Consider the following 17,182-nt stretch of genomic DNA (forward strand, 5'->3'; position numbering starts at 1 on the left):
TTCTGGGTAAGGGAGCAAGAGAACTTAGCACGTTAAAAATGTCAAACTACTTCACAGGTACTACAACAGTTTGCATTTATATAGCACCCCTCACACAGGGCAGCGTCCCAGAGCGCATGGCAGTGGTGGAGCACGACGTCGAGCTGTGGGGGGGGGGGAGCAGGTGGGAGGTGACCATAGGCACAGATGATCTGAAGATGGGGAAGGAAGGGGCAAGGTGGAGGGTTAGGGAAACAGTGTTCAAGAGTTTCAGGGTGATGGTGGTGGAACAGAGATCACGAGAGACGTGCAGGAGGCCGGAGCCAGTCAAGCAGAGGCAGCAGGTAGTGGTTTGAGAGGTAAGCGGGTTAGAGAGGTAGGGAAGTGCCAGGGCATTGGAGGGATTTGAAACTGAGTGTGAGGATCTTGAAATTGATCCGTTCGGCGATTGGGAGCCAGCGGAGTGTCAAGTGCGGAGGCGATATTTAAGAACAAATGAGCAAGGGCCAACATACAGCCGTGAGGTGACTCCTGGATTAACCAGCACATAAAGGCTGATTAATCCCGAGTTTCGTTCCTTGTCACCAGAGAGATTGCAACCGTCCTTTTAGCTGTTTTTTGGTCGCTGGGTGTGTGACCCACATGGAAACCTGTCATCGTGATCAGCCGGGTATCTGACTTACTCACAGAAACCCATCACCATGATCAGCCAGTGTCTGACCCACGCTGTCATCAGCATTCCCCTGGAGTATTGCGGACACGCATGGCGGCAACCAGACTAGAGACCCCCACAGCGGGTGAACATGATTCTGATAATCCTTTGGCAGGCACATCGCCTTGCAGCTCCAAGGATACCCCAATTAACCCACTCTCCTCCCCCCCACCCATACACACACCATTGAGAATTGTTAGGTATTCCTAAGATTCTTAAGAGATCTAGAGAGTGGTGTCACTGATCTGGGAGTGTGGACGCACAGTGTAGAGGAGCTTTACTGTGTCTCTAACCCTGACCTGGGAGTGTGGACGCACAGTGTAGAGGAGCTTTACTGTGTCTCTAACCCTGACCTGGGAGTGTGGACGCACAGTGTAGAGGAGCTTTACTGTGTCTCTAACCCTGACCTGGGAATGTGGACGCACAGTGTAGAGGAGCGTTACTGTGTCTCTAACCCTGACCCGGGAGTGTGGACGCACAGTGTAGAGGAGCGTTACTGTGTCTCTAATCCTGACCTGGGAGTGTGGACGAACAGTGTAGAGGAGCGTTACTGTGTCTCTAACCCTAACCTGGGAGTGTGGACGCACAGTGTAGAGGAGCTTTACTGTGTCTCTAACCCTGACCTGTGAGTGTGGACACACAGTGTAGAGGAGCTTTACTGTGTCTCTAATCCTGACCTGGGAGTGTGGACGAACAGTGTAGAGGAGCGTTACTGTGTCTCTAACCCTAACCTGGGAGTGTGGACACACAGTGTAGAGGAGCTTTACTGTGTCCCTAACCCTGTCCTGGGAGTGTGGACACACAGTGTAGAGGAGCTTTACTGTGTCTCTAACCCGGACCTGTGAGTGTGGACACACAGTGTAAGGGGGGCTTTACTGTGTCTCTAACCCTGACCTGGGAGTGTGGACGCACAGTGTAGAGGGAGCTTTACTGTTTCTCTAACTGATGCTGAGTATGTGGGAGCGTATTACCAGCTATTTTGAGTAGTGCCATTAACCCACAATGTTTCAGAGAAATAGACTGCTCCACGTTCACTTCTTAATTCTGCTTCGACAACAACAACTTGCATGTATATAGCATCCCTCACCTGGGAGGGTAGTGTCCCAGAACGCTTGACAGTGGTGGAGCAGAATGCCGAGCCGGGGGCAGGTGACCGTCAGCATGGTCTAAGAGTAAGGTCTTCAGGAGTAACATGAAGATGCGGAAGGAAGGGGCAAGACTGAGGGTTAGAGGAAGAGTGTTCCAGAGTTTCGGGGACCAGTGGCTGAAAGCGCGGCCACCGATGGTGGAACGGAGGGCACAAGGGACAAGCAGGAGACCAGAGCCAGTCAATTGGACATAGCTTCCTTCCAATGTGGTGCTTATTAATCCCTTGCAGGCTGCTCTCTCTCAGACAGTTTTGTATTAAAGTGAGGGCTGGGACTCAGTCCTTCAGTAAAGCCTTGCTTGTGTATTGCAGGGAATTTGCTGTGAGAGGTGATTGAAACATGCATTCGCACAGCTCGGCAGTGCAGCCATTAGCCTATGTCCCTCTCTCCACACATGAATAATGCATCAGCTGCCCATCCTGCAGTAACTGATAACTGAGCAGCTCAGCCCTGAGAGAGAGGAGAGAGAGAGAGAGCACTGTGTGTCCGACAGTTAACTCAGGTCATTCACAACTCCCCATAGAACACAGAAATGCCTGTGAGCATCGAGCAAGCTATGTTAGTGAGGAACACACATGCACACATATATACATTCTCTCACACACACTCACAAATATACAAGCACACATGTTACACGGATACCTGCACATCGACAAACACACACACTATGGCCCAGAAACATTTGCAGAGACAGGGAGATACATCAACAATATGCCCTTCACATGCAGTTGTGTCTTAGAGAGCGACAGAGAGAGTGATATAAAGAGAGATAGTGACAGAATGAGAAAGTGTTTACTTTTTCTATGAAAAAAAGTTTTTCCAAATCCCCCCCCCCGCCCCTCCTGTGCCAAAGCCTGTGCCTTGCGGGCGGGATTGAGCTGTGAGAGAGCACGTGTAGAGTGAAGGGCAGACAGGCTGAGGATGGCTGTGTGTGTGTGTATGACGGGGGTGGAGCAGAGCCGCGGCTCAGCAAACAGCAGCGGGCAGGTTGTACTCACTTGCAGCTCCTCAAGCCGGGCGCAGGGAGCTCGCGCTCTCTCTCTCTCTATCACTGCGATCGGGAAGCAGAATGTCAGAGAGCCCTGCAGTGGCTGTGGCGGGGCTGGGTCGGCAGCCAGCGGCTCTGGGGTCGAATCACAGCGGGGAAATGGCTGGGCAGGGAGCGTGAGGAGCTTGGGATGCTGTGGGCATGTGTGAGACAGAAAGTGAGACAGAGGGAGAGCGAGAGAGAAACAGAGAGAGAATGACAGACTGAGTGAGAGTACAGATTGAAAGAGAGAGAAAAAAGATTGAGACACAGAGAAGGATAGTGGCAGGCTGAGAGACAGATAGAGACAAACGGACACACTGAGAGTTAGAGAGATAGATAGCGACAAACAGAAACAGAGAGAGAAAGTGAGAAACAGAGAGAGAGAGAGACAGACTGAGAAAACGGGAGTGAGAACCAGAGAGAGAGAGAGAGACAGACAGCCCGAGAGAAGGGGAGTGAGGACCAGAGAGAGAGACATACAGGGAGAGAGAGAGAGCGAGAAAGGGAGGGAGGTGTACCGAGCCGGAGCCCTGGTATATACCCAGCAGCTGGAGCTGAAGGCAGTGAGAGAGGAGCAGCTGATGAGGGGCCAGCCCCCAGCAGCCAAGGTCAGCGGGGAGCAGCATGTCAGGGCGCAGTACTGTCACCTATGTCTTTGTTTACAGCCCGAGCGGGGTGACCGCTGAGCCCCCACAGCACCCGCCTCACCGGGGGCCCAAACGCAAACTGTACAGCGCCGTGCCCGGGCGCACCTTCATCGTAGTGAAGCCCTACCTGCCGCAAGGAGAGGCCGAGATCCCGCTTCACAGGGGAGAGCGTGTCAAAGGTTAGTGCCTTTCCGTTCTCTACTCACCTCACCGTCTGCCTGCTCTTTGCCTAATTAAAATAATAATAATGTGATCATTTGCTCCACGGCTGTTTATGGGGACGCTGCTGTGCGCAATTGGCTCCCGCATTTCGCCCACAAAGTATACAGTCACTTCACTTTACAGTATATTCTGTGAAGCACTTTGAGACGTCGCGAAGACGTGATAAGGCACTGTATTAAATGCGAGGATTATTATTATTAGTGCGTGTGTGCGGGCAACAGGCAAGTTTTCAATTGTTAACATCCCCACTGCGAGAGATCTGCCTGGGAGTGTGGCTGTCACATCCAACATTGTCAATGAGCTGTCTCTAATGCCTGTCAGTGAGGTGTCCTCGCTCTGTGTCAGTGAGCGACCCTGTGTCAGTGCATCAGTATATGTGTGTGGGACGTCCTCCCGACGTGAAAGGCGCTCAATAAATGGAATCTTGTTGTTGTTGTTGTGCGTGTGTCAGTGTCTGTGTATGTGTATCAGTGAGTGTGTGTGTGTGTCAGTGTGTGTATTAGTTTGTCAATGTGTCAGGGAGCTGTCGTGTGTCAGCGATCTGCCCTGTGTCGGTGTGTCGGTGAGCTGTCCTGTGTCAGTGTATGTGTCCTGTGTCAGTGTGTCAGTTAATGTTAGTGTGTGTGCTATTGTCAGTGTGTGTGTTAATGTGTCAGTGTGTGTGTTATTGTCAGAGTGTGTGTTAATGTGTCAGTGTGTGTGTTATTGTCAGTGTGTATGTTAACGTGGCAGTGTGTGTGTTATTGTCAGTGTGTGTGTTAATGTGTCAGTGTGTGTGTTATTGTCAGTGTGTGTGTTAATGTGTCAGTGTGTGTGTGTGTGTGTGTTGGTGTGTGTCTCATGTCAGTGTGTCAGGGAGCTGTCCTGTGTCAGTGTGTGTGTGTGTGTGTGTGTGTGTTGGTGTGTGTCCCGTGTCAGTGTGTCAGGGAGCTGTCCTGTGTCAGTGTGTGTGTGTGTGTGTGTTGGTGTGTGTCCCGTGTCAGTGTGTCAGGGAGCTGTCCTGTGTCAGCGTGTGTGTGTGTGTGTGTTGGTGTGTGTCTCATGTCAGTGTGTCAGTGAGCTATTCTGTGTCTGAGCCTGAGCTCACCCAAGGCACAAATTAGACAATTATCGGGTCCCCCATTATCAGACGTTGTTTTTCACTTGTCCATTTCTTCATTGCTCCACATGCCACACCCAGGTGTTCAGTCTCATGTTCAAGGTAAAATGGCTTCTTTTTCTTGCCCCCTTATGGTTTATCCTTGCCCTCGATCCAATCACAACCCCCACACTCCATCCCCATTGCTCTCCTGGTAACGCTCACCTAGTGACTGCCATGCCTGTGGGTTGGATGAAGGTCTCTTGCGGATTACTGTGGTTTCATCCTCTCCTCGGGGTGTATCTCTTGCCTGGAATTGGAGTCTGTACATCATTTTCATACCAAGAGATCGCTGTGTGCCCAGTGTTGAGGCCTTTATCTGTCCCTGGGCTGAGGCCTATCCCTGGGGCTGAGGCCAGTGAGTGTGCCTGGGACTGTGTGTACCTGCGGCTGTGTGTGTGTGCCCAGGGCTGAGGACCGTGTGTGTGCCCAGGGCTGAGGGCTGTGAGTGTGTGTACGCAGGGCTGAGGGCTGTGTGTGTACCCAGGGCTGAGGGCTGTGAGTGTGTGTACGCAGGGCTGAGGGCTGTGTGTGTACCCAGGGCTGAGGGCTGTGTGTGTGCCCAGGGCTGAGGGCTGTGAGTGTGTGTACGCAGGGCTGAGGGCTGTGTGTGTGTGTACCCAGGGCTGAGGGCTGTGAGTGTGTGTACCCAGGGTTGAGGGCTGTGAGTGTGTGTGCCCAGGGTTGTGTATGTGGTTGGGGCTCACGCTGGCCTTAGGGGTGGAGGGGCTGATGCCGTACTTGACTTGAATTGTCTAGAGCCAGAGTCACGGGCCAAAGTTAACAGAGTGTAGTGGGTTTTAATCAGTTCCACAGTTGGGTGCCTGAGTGCTGGCCCTGAGTGTTGTTCTCAGTGACTTTGTTCTGACCATTTGTATTCAGATTGTATTCAGATCAGAGAGAGAGAGCGTGTGCAAGAGAAAGAGAGAGCACAATAGTTTTTGGTCAGCTGGGTGTCTGACACATGTGGAAATCAATCAGCATGCTTAAAAGTCTCCATGTGAGAGATGGAATCAAACTCAGTTCCATGTATCCCAAATATAATGGAAATTCCAGAGATGTTTGTTGGAATGGAATGCACACTCTCTACCTGGAGGGATACATCCTGCTTACAGAGAATATTAGGCGCAGGTTGGCCAGAGCCAAGGCTTGGAGACCCCAGGGTATGCATTGGGGTAACTGCTGGAGTCTAACCAGCCAAAAACCACATAGCTTGCCTTTGAGAGCACTGTCTAACAAGCTTTCCCACTGCTTGTCCACCTTGGACTCAGAGCAAGAAACAAGTGAGAGTCAGAGAGAGAGAGAGAGAGAGACAAGTGAGAGAGAGAGAAAGATATGAGAGAGAGAGCAGATATTAGGCACAGGTCGGCAAGAGCGAGAGGTGAGCAAGATAGAAGAGAGACAAGGGAGAGAGAGATGAGAGAGAGAGATGAATGACAGGGAGAGGAAGGATATATATCAGTGTTACAGAGGGTATATACCAGTGTTACAGTGAGGGTGTATATCAGTGTTACAGTGAGGGTATATATCAGTGTGTTACAGTGAGGGTATATATCAGTGTGACAGTGAGGGTGTATATCAGTGTGACAGTGAGGGTGTATATCAGTGTTACAGTGAGGGTGTATATCAGTGTTATAGTGAGGGTGTATATCAGTGTTACAGTGAGGGTGTATATCAGTGTTACAGTGAGGGTGTATATCAGTGTTACAGTGAGGGTGTATATCAGTATTACAGTGAGGGTGTATATCAGTGTGACAGTGAGGGTGTATATCAGTGTTACAGTGAGGGTGTATATCTGTTACAGTGAGGGTGTATATCAGTGTGTTACAGTGAGGGTGTATATCAGTGTGTTACAGTGAGGGTGTATATCAGTGTTACAGTGAGGGTGTATATCAGTGTTATAGTGAGGGTGTATATCAGTGTTACAGTGAGGGTGTATATCAGTGTTACAGTGAGGGTGTATATCAGTGTGACAGTGAGGGTGTATATCAGTGTTACAGTGAGGGTGTATATCTGTTACAGTGAGGGTGTATATCAGTGTTACAGTGAGGGTGTATATCAGTGTTATAGTGAGGGTGTATATCAGTGTGTTACAGTGAGGGTGTATATCAGTGTGTTACAGTGAGGGTGTATATCAGTGTGTTACAGTGAGGGTGTATATCAGTGTTACAGTGAGGGTATATATCAGTGTGTTACAGTGAGGGTATATATCAGTGTGTTACAGTGAGGGTGTATATCAGTGTTACAGTGAGGGTGTATATCAGTGTGACAGTGAGGGTGTATATCAGTGTTACAGTGAGGGTGTATATCAGTGTGACAGTGAGGGTGTATATCAGTGTGACTGAGGGTGTATATCTGTTACAGTGAGGGTGTATATCAGTGTTATAGTGAGGGTGTATATCAGTGTTACAGTGAGGGTGTATATCAGTGTTACAGTGAGGGTGTATATCAGTGTTACAGTGAGGGTGTATATCAGTGTGTTACAGTGAGGGTGTATATCAGTGTGACAGTGAGGGTGTATATCAGTGTGACTGAGGGTGTATATCTGTTACAGTGAGGGTGTATATCAGTGTTACAGTGAGGGTGTATATCAGTGTTACAGTGAGGGTGTATATCAGTGTTACAGTGAGGGTGTATATCAGTGTTACAGTGAGGGTGTATATCAGTGTTACAGTGAGGGTGTATATCAGTGTGACAGTGAGGGTGTATATCAGTGTGACTGAGGGTGTATATCTGTTACAGTGAGGGTGTATATCAGTGTTACAGTGAGGGTGTATATCAGTGTTACAGTGAGGGTGTATATCAGTGTTATAGTGAGGGTGTATATCAGTGTGTTACAGTGAGGGTGTATATCAGTGTGTTACAGTGAGGGTGTATATCAGTGTTACAGTGAGGGTGTATATCAGTGTTACAGTGAGGGTGTATATCAGTGTTACAGTGAGGGTGTATATCAGTGTTATAGTGAGGGTGTATATCAGTGTGTTACAGTGAGGGTGTATATCTGTTACAGTGAGGGTATATATCAGTGTGTTACAGTGAGGGTGTATTTCAGTGTTACAGTGAGGGTGTATATCAGTGTTACAGTGAGGGTGTATATCAGTGTTACAGTGAGGGTATATATCAGTGTTACAGTGAGGGTGTATTTCAGTGTTACAGTGAGGGTGTATATCAGTGTTACAGTGAGGGTGTATTTCAGTGTTACAGTGAGGGTGTATATCAGTGTTACAGTGAGGGTGTATATCAGTGTTACAGTGAGGGTGTATATCAGTATTACAGTGAGGGTGTATATCAGTGTTATAGTGAGGGTGTATATCAGTGTGTTACAGTGAGGGTGTATATCTGTTATAGTGAGGGTGTATATCAGTGTTACAGTGAGGGTGTATATCAGTGTGACAGTGAGGGTGTATATCAGTGTGTTACAGTGAGGGTGTATATCAGTGTTACAGTGAGGGTGTATATCAGTGTTATAGTGAGGGTGTATATCAGTGTGTTACAGTGAGGGTGTATATCAGTGTTACAGTGAGGGTGTATTTCAGTATTACAGTGAGGGTGTATTTCAGTGTGACAGTGAGGGTGTATTTCAGTATTACAGTGAGGGTATATATCGGTGTTACAGTGAAGGTGTATATCGGTGTTATAGTGAGGGTGTATATCAGGTGTATATGTAGGGTGTCTGTGTTGCTGATTCACAGACATTATGAGGGGATTCCTCTACATCAGCTTGTGTGTCTCCGTTAGACAGTGACATGGCTGTCTGCCAACCTGCCGCTTTGCTGCTGAATGAAGTGCGCGTGTTTAGTTTATGGGGAAAGTTTCCCTATTTGTAGTGCTGCGGATGTTGCAGATACTTACTTTGGAATCACGCCCGGATTTCCCCTTGGCACTCGGCCCCTCATCACCGCAGAGTGAGAGAGTGCGCGAGAGACAGATATCCACTTTGTATTGATTAGAGCCCACCCTCTGTTGTATCAACGCCAGACTCAGCTTGGCATCAAATAGTCTCACACACCAAAGTCCTCCTCATTTTAACGTTAACACCACTTTTCCAACTCTGGGACTCCCTGCCTCAGTCCCTCCACCTTACCCCCTTCTATGCCCATCTTCAATTCGCACTTGAAGACTTTCCTCTTCAACCATGCCTACAGTCACCTCTCCTCGGCTGAGTGTCAGACGCCGCCATTTTTAAGAGCTCTAAGATAGTACCCTACATGAAGCGCTCTGTATAAACCTAAATTCTTGTTGTTAACAGTGAAATGTGAGAGACCTGTGTATTTGGTGAGGATTTGGCTTGTGTATTTGGGGACGGTTTGGCCTGTGTATTTGGTGAGGGTTTACCCTGTTACTTGGTGAGGGTTTGGGCTACATATTTGGTGAGGGTTTGGCCTGCATATTTCTTGAGGGTTTGTAGAGTGTATTTAGGGACAGCTTGGCCTGTGTATTTGGGGACAGCGTTGACTGCATATTTGGGGACAGTTTGGCCTCTGTATTTGATGAGGGTTTGGCCTGTGTATTTGGGGAGTTTGGCCACAGTTGAAAGAAAGAAGCTGGCTCCGAATGCAGCCTGAATCAGAGGGTTTTCTTGAGTTGCGCAGTGTCTGTCTCTCGGTTTGAGTGTGAAGAAAGGCTGACCTCTTCCCGGGAGTTTGTCTGAAGGAGTTAATTGGCCCAGTGATGGTTGGCTATGTTTCCCACACACTCAGCGCTCTGGTGGGTTGAATGGAGAGAGTTGAGTTGGGGTTGAATACTGGCTCACTGTAGCCTTTATCCTTTAATGTTAAATGGATGACTCAGGCGTTGTTTTGACCTACCCACCCCCACACTTCCAACATAGATAGGGAGAAAGTCATCTTCACTGACAACACTTCACCATGTCTGTCCTCATCACTCTCCTGTCTCAATTGTTTACATAGATATCAACAAGTCAGGAGAAACTCCCTTCTCTTTGCCAATAGCACTGCAGCATCATTAACATAATAATCCTAACATTTGACCCAGCGCCTTATCATGTCTTTGAGAGCGCTTCACAGGATAGACTGTAAAGTGAATTGATTATATGTTGTGGGCCCAACGTGGCATCCAATTGCGCACAGCAGCGCCCCACAAACAGTCGTGGATTGAATGACCAAATTATTATTTAGTTATTTATTTAGTTTTTTGGAAGGGATTATTACCCCTGGAAAAGCGATCCTCCAATCGACTAATAACTGCTCGGTAAACAGGCGTGTGGAGTAAGAAAAGTTGCTGAACCTTTCGCCCTGATCGGCCGGGGATCATACCATACCAGGGTCATCTCGCTTGCGAGGCGAGTGCTCTAACCACTAAGTTACAGGACTCTCCCAGATTACCAGCCCTGGAAGAGGGAGCTCAGCCTGGAAAATCCTGGAGATCCTCACTGGGCTGGGAGGTGATGGCGTGACGCCTGGAAGCCCTGTCAGTGATGGAGACGGATCATGCTCTTGTTGTCAGCAAGGTGCTGGCTCAGCACTGTGTGCATCCTGTCCTCTCTGTGCTGGTGTGGCATTCCCAGCGCCCTGGAGGAGGCTAAACATCAGTCAGTCAGGGGGCTCCACTTTCATCAGCATTTCTGCTCGGAATAGAAATGTTTGTGACTGACAGGGACTCCCTCGGGTCAGCCCCGCTTGCTTACTGTCTAATGCATCAGGCCTGGCTCTCCTCCCTCCCCCACCCAGGGTGGCTCTCACCCCCCTCTCTCTTCACCTACGGTTCCGAACCTGTCACTGGTGTTCCCAGTCGCTGGTTGTTACTGTGTGGCTTCACGGCTTATCTTTCCTGGTATCCTGACCTGCGGAGGGTGGCTGACAATAAATTCAGTAAATGGTGTGTGTGAGCTGTGATGCTGTGAGATTGGCAGTGGATGAGAGCCTCCACACTGAACACTATCATCTGTTCGCTGCTCCAAGCTTATTAACCATTCCTGCAAAAAGAGCTGAGGGATTGAGAATGTCAGGACAGCCTCGGATTGTCCCTCTGTACATTGTGACACCGACGGGAGCTCCCATTCCTTACACACAGTCCAGCTCCACCACATCTCAGCCTTAACCTCATGGGTTCTTTCACGGGAATTAGATTAGTGTCTGAACAGGATGGATATTTAAAGGAAATTAGGGATTGAGGGGAGAGTGAGGTTAGACTAGGGATAGTGAGGGGAGAGTAGGGTTAGACTTGTGGGAGAGGTGGGGTTAGACTGAGGGGAGAGTGGGGTGAGACTAGCGGTAGAGTGGGGTTAGACTGGGGGGAGTGAGGGGAAAGTGGGGTTAAACAGGTGGGGGTCATGGGTTTCCGCATGTGTCAGCCACCTAGCTGACCCCAAAAAAGTGATGAGACTGTGAACATAAAAAGGAACTTGTTGGCGATTCAAGACGATTAGACGTGGAAGGCGCTGTGTAAACATGGAGCGATTTGAGATATTTTGCTATGAGAAGTGCTGTAACCATGGGTTAAGGAGCGAGCTTATCTAAGGTATCCAGTCAATGAAATGGATGAGATGCTCTGACAAGGAATCAAGTAGTAAAGGTCACTGACTGCACTCGCTGCTGTACTGAATCATGTTCCTGTGATTAGCTAACCAGCTGGAGACTGGAGGAAGGACAGAGCTTGCACAGGACTTGTTGAATAGTTAAGAGTGGAGACATGCCCTGGATACAACTGCAAACAACCCACCATCTGGGTACAGGCTAGGTGGAGGGTGACTTTGGACCCAGAAAGACAGAGCCAAACAGAGAGAAAGAATCCTACAGACAGGCTAGCTGGAGCATGACTGCACCCACACAGAGAGAGGGACAGAGAGGTTGCTGTGATGGGAGGACAGTAGGATCGGTGGTCTGGAGGGACAAGATCAGATTCTTCATCTGAACCGATCGTGTGAGAGCAAGCCCTGCAGGACAGAGGAAGTGTGAGATGGCACCCATACAGAGAGAAAGATCACACTCACAGAATGTAAATAAAAACCTGAATAAACCCAGAGCTTAGGTCCGAAACTCCAGACTGTCCAGCGCCTTGGGACGTCCTCTCGATGTGAAAGGCGCTGTACAAATGTAATTTTGTTGTTGTTGAAACGTCTCACAGGAATTACTGTCAAGTGTGACTATTTATACCAAGCAAGGCAGCACTCTCGCCTCTGAGTCAGAAGGTTGTGGGTTTAATCCGCAAATCGTGACTTGGAATCACATAGTCTAAGGTGATGCTCCAATGCAGCACCAGGGGTGTCTTGCATCGTCAGAGGTGCCGTCCTTTGGATGAGATGTTAAACCGAGTTCCCGTCCTGTTCAGGTGGATGTTAAAGGTCCATGGCACTGTTCAAAAAGAGAAGGGAGTTTCTCCTGGTACCCTAACCAACAATCCCCCAAATAAATTTGGTCACCCACACCATGGCTGTTTGTAGGATATTGCTTGCGCAACTGACTGCCACAAAAACATACAGTAAATCCACTTTATAGTATATCACTTTGAGACATCTCATCAATGTGTTAAGGCGCTATATATTAAATGCAAGGATTATTATTATTTATTATATCCTGCGAAGCACTTTGAGATGTCTTAACGATGTGATAAGACACTGGGAGATTTCCATGTGTAGGTGACATACATATGTGGAAGTCACAGTCAGTTCTGTTTTGAATACTCTTAACCAAATGCTTTCAATCCCAGGCCAGAGAAAAGCTCTCTTTACACTGTCCGTCACACTCCCAGGTCAGGGTTAGAGACAGAGCGAAACTCTCTACACTGTCCATCCACACTCCCAGGTCAGTGAGTGGGTTAAACTGAACTACAGACAGTAAAGCTCCCTCTACACTCTCCATCCACACCGGTTAGAGGGAGAGAGAGTAAAGCTCCCTCAATGCTGTCTGTCCCGTGTTCACAGTCACGCGGTGGGGTTACTAACATGCTCCTGGTCTCTCTGCAGTGCTCAGTATTGGTGAGGGTGGATTCTGGGAAGGTACGGTGAAAGGCCGGACGGGCTGGTTTGCAGCAGAATGTGTGGAGGAGGTGCAGATGAGGCAGTATGACAGCCGGCAAGGTAGGTGTTCGTCCTCTCCACGGCAGCTCACACGCACACCCTCACACACACACCCTCACACACACATACCCTCACACACACACACACACCCTCACACACACACATACACACACCCTCACACACACACACCCTCACACAAACACACATACCCTCACACACACATACACACACCCTCACAGATACACACCCTCACACACACACACCCTCTCACACACACACACACACCCTCACACACAAATACACTCACACACACACACCTTCACACACACACACAAATACACTCACACACACACACACCTTCACACACACACACAAATACACTCACACACACACAAATACACCTTCACAGACACCACATACACACACTCACCCACACACGTTAACTCACGCACAGTATATACACACACACAAGCCAGCTAACCCCAGGCCTACTCAACACTGAGACGGGGGAAATATTGAAGGTCATCGACGGGTAAGAGAGTGAATAGTTTGGTGGAGGGAGTAAGGGATATGGGGAAACAGCAGAAAATGGGATTAGACCTGTGTTCGATTCCCGGGCAGAGCGAAACATTTCCTTACTCCGCACGCCTCTGTTTACCTAGCAATAAGTAGGAACCTGGTTGTTAGTCGATTGGCAGATGGCATTTCCAGGGGTAATAACCCCTTAAGTAATAATAATAATTTGGTCACTCAATCCCCGACTGTTTGTGGGACACTGCTGTGCGTAATTGGCTGCCGCGTTTCGCCCACAAAATACACAGTCACTACACCTTACAGTATGTTCTGTGAAGCACTTTGGGATGTCTCGAAGACATAAGACGCTGTCAAATGCACGGATTATTATTATTACTATTACGTGTGTAATCCTCTTTGGGGAATTTCCTCTGAGGAACAGTTTAAGCCCTGACCTCTGATGAAACAGCAGCTGATGGGGTATCGATGGACGGAGGCTGGTGAGGCTGTGTGACTTTGAGAATCTGCGGTAAACCAGTATTAAAGAGAAAAATCAATAGTCTAATTAAACAGGAGCTCACAGGAGATACTCTGGTGGCTTAACCCTCTCTCTGATCCGAGCTGTCTCTCACACCCCTCACCCACACTCTCCCCCCCCTCACCCACCCTCCCCCCTCATTTCCCCTGCCCTCGGGAGAAAGGGGGAGATGTAGGAAGGCGGAGGGAGAGAGGGGGACGAGGATAAGGGTGGCTGGGGCCTGCAGAAGGAACTCTGAATAAAGCCGTGGCATTCAGTCCACACCCAGTGACCTCCCCACCCCCTGTTCCTTTTCCCACTGGTCTGCCTGTAACAGCCCTACAGAGGTGTGGGGAGCTTTGGCCAATAGTAATGAGTTAACACAGAACACCGCAATCTCCGAGGGTCACGATGGGGGGTGATGGCCTGTTTGAGTGTGAGCCAGAGCTCTCAGAGGCCTCTCAGGAATGATCTGCAGCTCATGGGACTGGTCTTGGAGGAGCCTTTAACATGGCATTGATCCGTTTGTGTACACAATCAGCCTGAGACAGTGAGCAGCAGTACTAATGCTCCCTCTGCCCTCAACCACAGCGCCCTGGGGAGTGAGGCTGTATTAATAGCCACTCACTGTGCACACCTGATCCTGGCAGTACTGGGGCTGTGTCTGGAGGTGGAGGAAGAGGAGATCCTTCAGAGAGACATTTAAGTTGAGTTGCTGTCTGTGGCTGCTCAGGCAGATGTGACATTCCCCCAACACAGTTTAACACCACTCTCCAATTGCTCCCCGCAGTATAACCCCAATTCCCCCAGCCTAACCCCACTCTCCCCTCACTCCCCAGTCCAACCCCACTCTCCCTTGGCTCCCCCCCACTCTAACCCCACTCTCAGCTCACTCCCCCCAGTCTAACCCCACTCTCCCTTTGCTCCCTTTTAGATTCTGGCTCATATTGTCTGTCACTCAGAGATTGTCTCAATCTTCTGTGTATTGCTGGACTGGCTTCAGTTGTCACTCAAATTGCTCTCTTGGTGTTCCAGCTGACAACCCTATAGATAAATCTCTTATTCTACTCATATCTGCGTGTCTGGGAGATTGCTCTGTGCATATTGGTTGTCACATTTGCCTTCAAACACTCAGTCACTACACTGTTCCCCTGTGAATTGCTGTGAGCCGGTTTTGATGTTTCAGGCACTGTATCAAATGTGAGGAATAGTATTGATATCACAAGATAATTGTGTTCACAGTGTCTTTCACCCGGTAAATCTCAAAGAGTTTTAGAGTGATGGAGAGAGAGCCCGAGTGGGAGGAGGGAAAGGAAAGGCTGAAGGTAGGTTTTTATACAGGATTTGAGCGGGGGGTGTGGAGAGAGGTTGAGGGAGAGTGTTCCAGAGTGGGACCTCTAGTGACTGACACATATCCTCGTGTAAATGTCATGAGGCTTTGATACCTGGTGCCCAGTCACAACAACAACAGTGGCTTTCACACCGGGAGGACATCCCAAGGCGCTGGACAGTCGAGGATTTGGATCCACACTGGGGGGTTGGGATCAGGAGGGATTGGGGGCAGGGAGGGTAGGGGTAAAAGGGTGACCGAAGACGCTGTCGAAGAGGAGGGTATTGAGATGGGCCTTGAAGGAGACTGAGTCTAGGGAGGGGAGTCTATCCAGCTAATCCTAAGATAAAATCAGAGAGACTCCGGCACGACTCAGTCTCAGCGAGCTGCTGCCAGACAGACAGCTCATTCTTCCACAATCTTCCACTTCCCAACTCAAGCGAAGTGAACTCTCCTCAGTCTTGCTCAGTCACTCTCTCAGCACCGGGTCAGAAGGGGTTGGGATCGAGCCCCATATCTGGACTCTGAGATCACAATGCAGCACAGTGATGGAGGGAGAGAGAGCTGCACTGTCAGAGACAGTGTTATAGCTCCTATAATATAGAAACACCTGGCACGTAGTGACTGTGTATTTGTAGTCAAATGCGGCAACTAAGTGGACACACACAGGATAGTTCCTCACACACACAGACGTGAAGCGAGAGCAAGTGATGAATGTGTTGGATTGTTGGCCAGGACACTGACTGGGACGGATTGGGATGTCGTCCTGACGTGAGCAGTTCTGTATAAATGTAACTTCTATTATATTATACAGGGCATAAATCCCTAAGTTATGCCGTGTAATCCTGCTGTACCTTATCAAGCTAATGTGTTGAGAGCTATGTGTTGAAGCAAAGAGGGTATGCAATGTAATGGGGCTTCAAAACACTGGGATTAGAGTAGAGAGCTGCCACGTGTGAGGATGTCTCACAGCATTTCACAGGAATCATTGCAGAGTGCAGTAAAGGAAAGATTTTATCTGTCGCCCAGGATACGAGCAGAGGAACTTGCTGCTCTTTCTCAATAGTGCCAGGAATCTTCGGGTCCACATGACGGGAGATCAGTTTAACATCTCATCTGAAAGACAAGAAACAATTCAATCCCCATGAGCGCTGGTCCTGACACAGCTGTCAATGGGCTCCACTGAGCGGTGGGGTGGGGTGGGGGGGAGCGCGAGGGGTTACTGAGGAATTGGCACTTGCCCCTCAGTGTGGTGACTGGTTCATCCCCACGCTGGAGCAGTGCTGCATTGTCAGAGATGTCGCTCCACAGATGAGGTGATTTTCAAGGTGGAGACTGATGTTTAAAAAACAGGGATTAGGGGATATGGGGACAGAGCGGGTGATTACAGTTAGGTCAGAAGATCAACCACGATCTTATCGAATGGCCGGGCACAGGCTCGAGGGGCACAGGCTCGAGGGGCACAGGCTCGAGGGGCACAGGCTCGAGGGGCACAGGCTCGAGGGGCACAGGCTCGAGGGGCACAGGCTCGAGGGGCACAGGCTCGAGGGGCACAGCCTCGAGGGGCACAGGCTGGAGGGGGGCACAGGCTGGAGGGGCACAGCCTCGAGGGGCACAGGCTGGAGGGGGGCACAGCCAGGAGGGGGGCACAGGCTGGAGGGGCACAGGCTGGAGGGGCACAGGTTGGAGGGGCACAGGCTGGAGGGGGGCACAGGCTGGAGAGGAGCACAGGCTCGAGGAGTACAGGCTGGAGGGGCACAGGCTCGAGGGGGACACAGGCTGGAGGGGCACAGGCCGGAGGGGGCACAGGCCGGAGGGGGCACAGGCTGGAGGGGGCACAGGCTGGAGGGGGCACAGGCTGGAGGGGGCACAGGCTGGAGGGACACAGGCTGGAGGGGGCACAGGCTGGAGGGACACAGGCTGGAGGGGGGCACAGGCTGGAGGGGGCACAGGCTCGAGTGGCCGACT

At 49.9% G+C, this 17,182-nt stretch overlaps 1 protein-coding gene across 10 annotated transcripts in view; it reads left to right on the forward strand.

Annotated features, from left to right (window-relative positions):
- shank3a (SH3 and multiple ankyrin repeat domains 3a) overlaps positions 1–17,182 on the forward strand; it is a 110,859-nt gene that overhangs the window by 56,560 nt on the left and 37,117 nt on the right. For 8 of the 10 annotated variants that reach the window (XM_042334877.1, XM_042334876.1, XM_042334879.1 and 5 more), the window contains 3 exons: positions 3,535–3,695; positions 4,919–4,939; positions 12,801–12,914. In XM_042334877.1, the coding sequence (XP_042190811.1) occupies positions 3,535–3,695; positions 4,919–4,939; positions 12,801–12,914 (296 nt within the window). The remainder of the gene's footprint in view (positions 1–3,534; positions 3,696–4,918; positions 4,940–12,800; positions 12,915–17,182) is intronic. The other 2 variants (XM_042334878.1, XM_042334880.1) reach the window with 1 other exon arrangement.

Source organism: Callorhinchus milii, unplaced genomic scaffold (genome assembly GCF_018977255.1).
Source record: "Callorhinchus milii isolate IMCB2004 unplaced genomic scaffold, IMCB_Cmil_1.0 Scaffold5, whole genome shotgun sequence".
NCBI classification, from domain to species: domain Eukaryota; kingdom Metazoa; phylum Chordata; class Chondrichthyes; order Chimaeriformes; family Callorhinchidae; genus Callorhinchus; species Callorhinchus milii.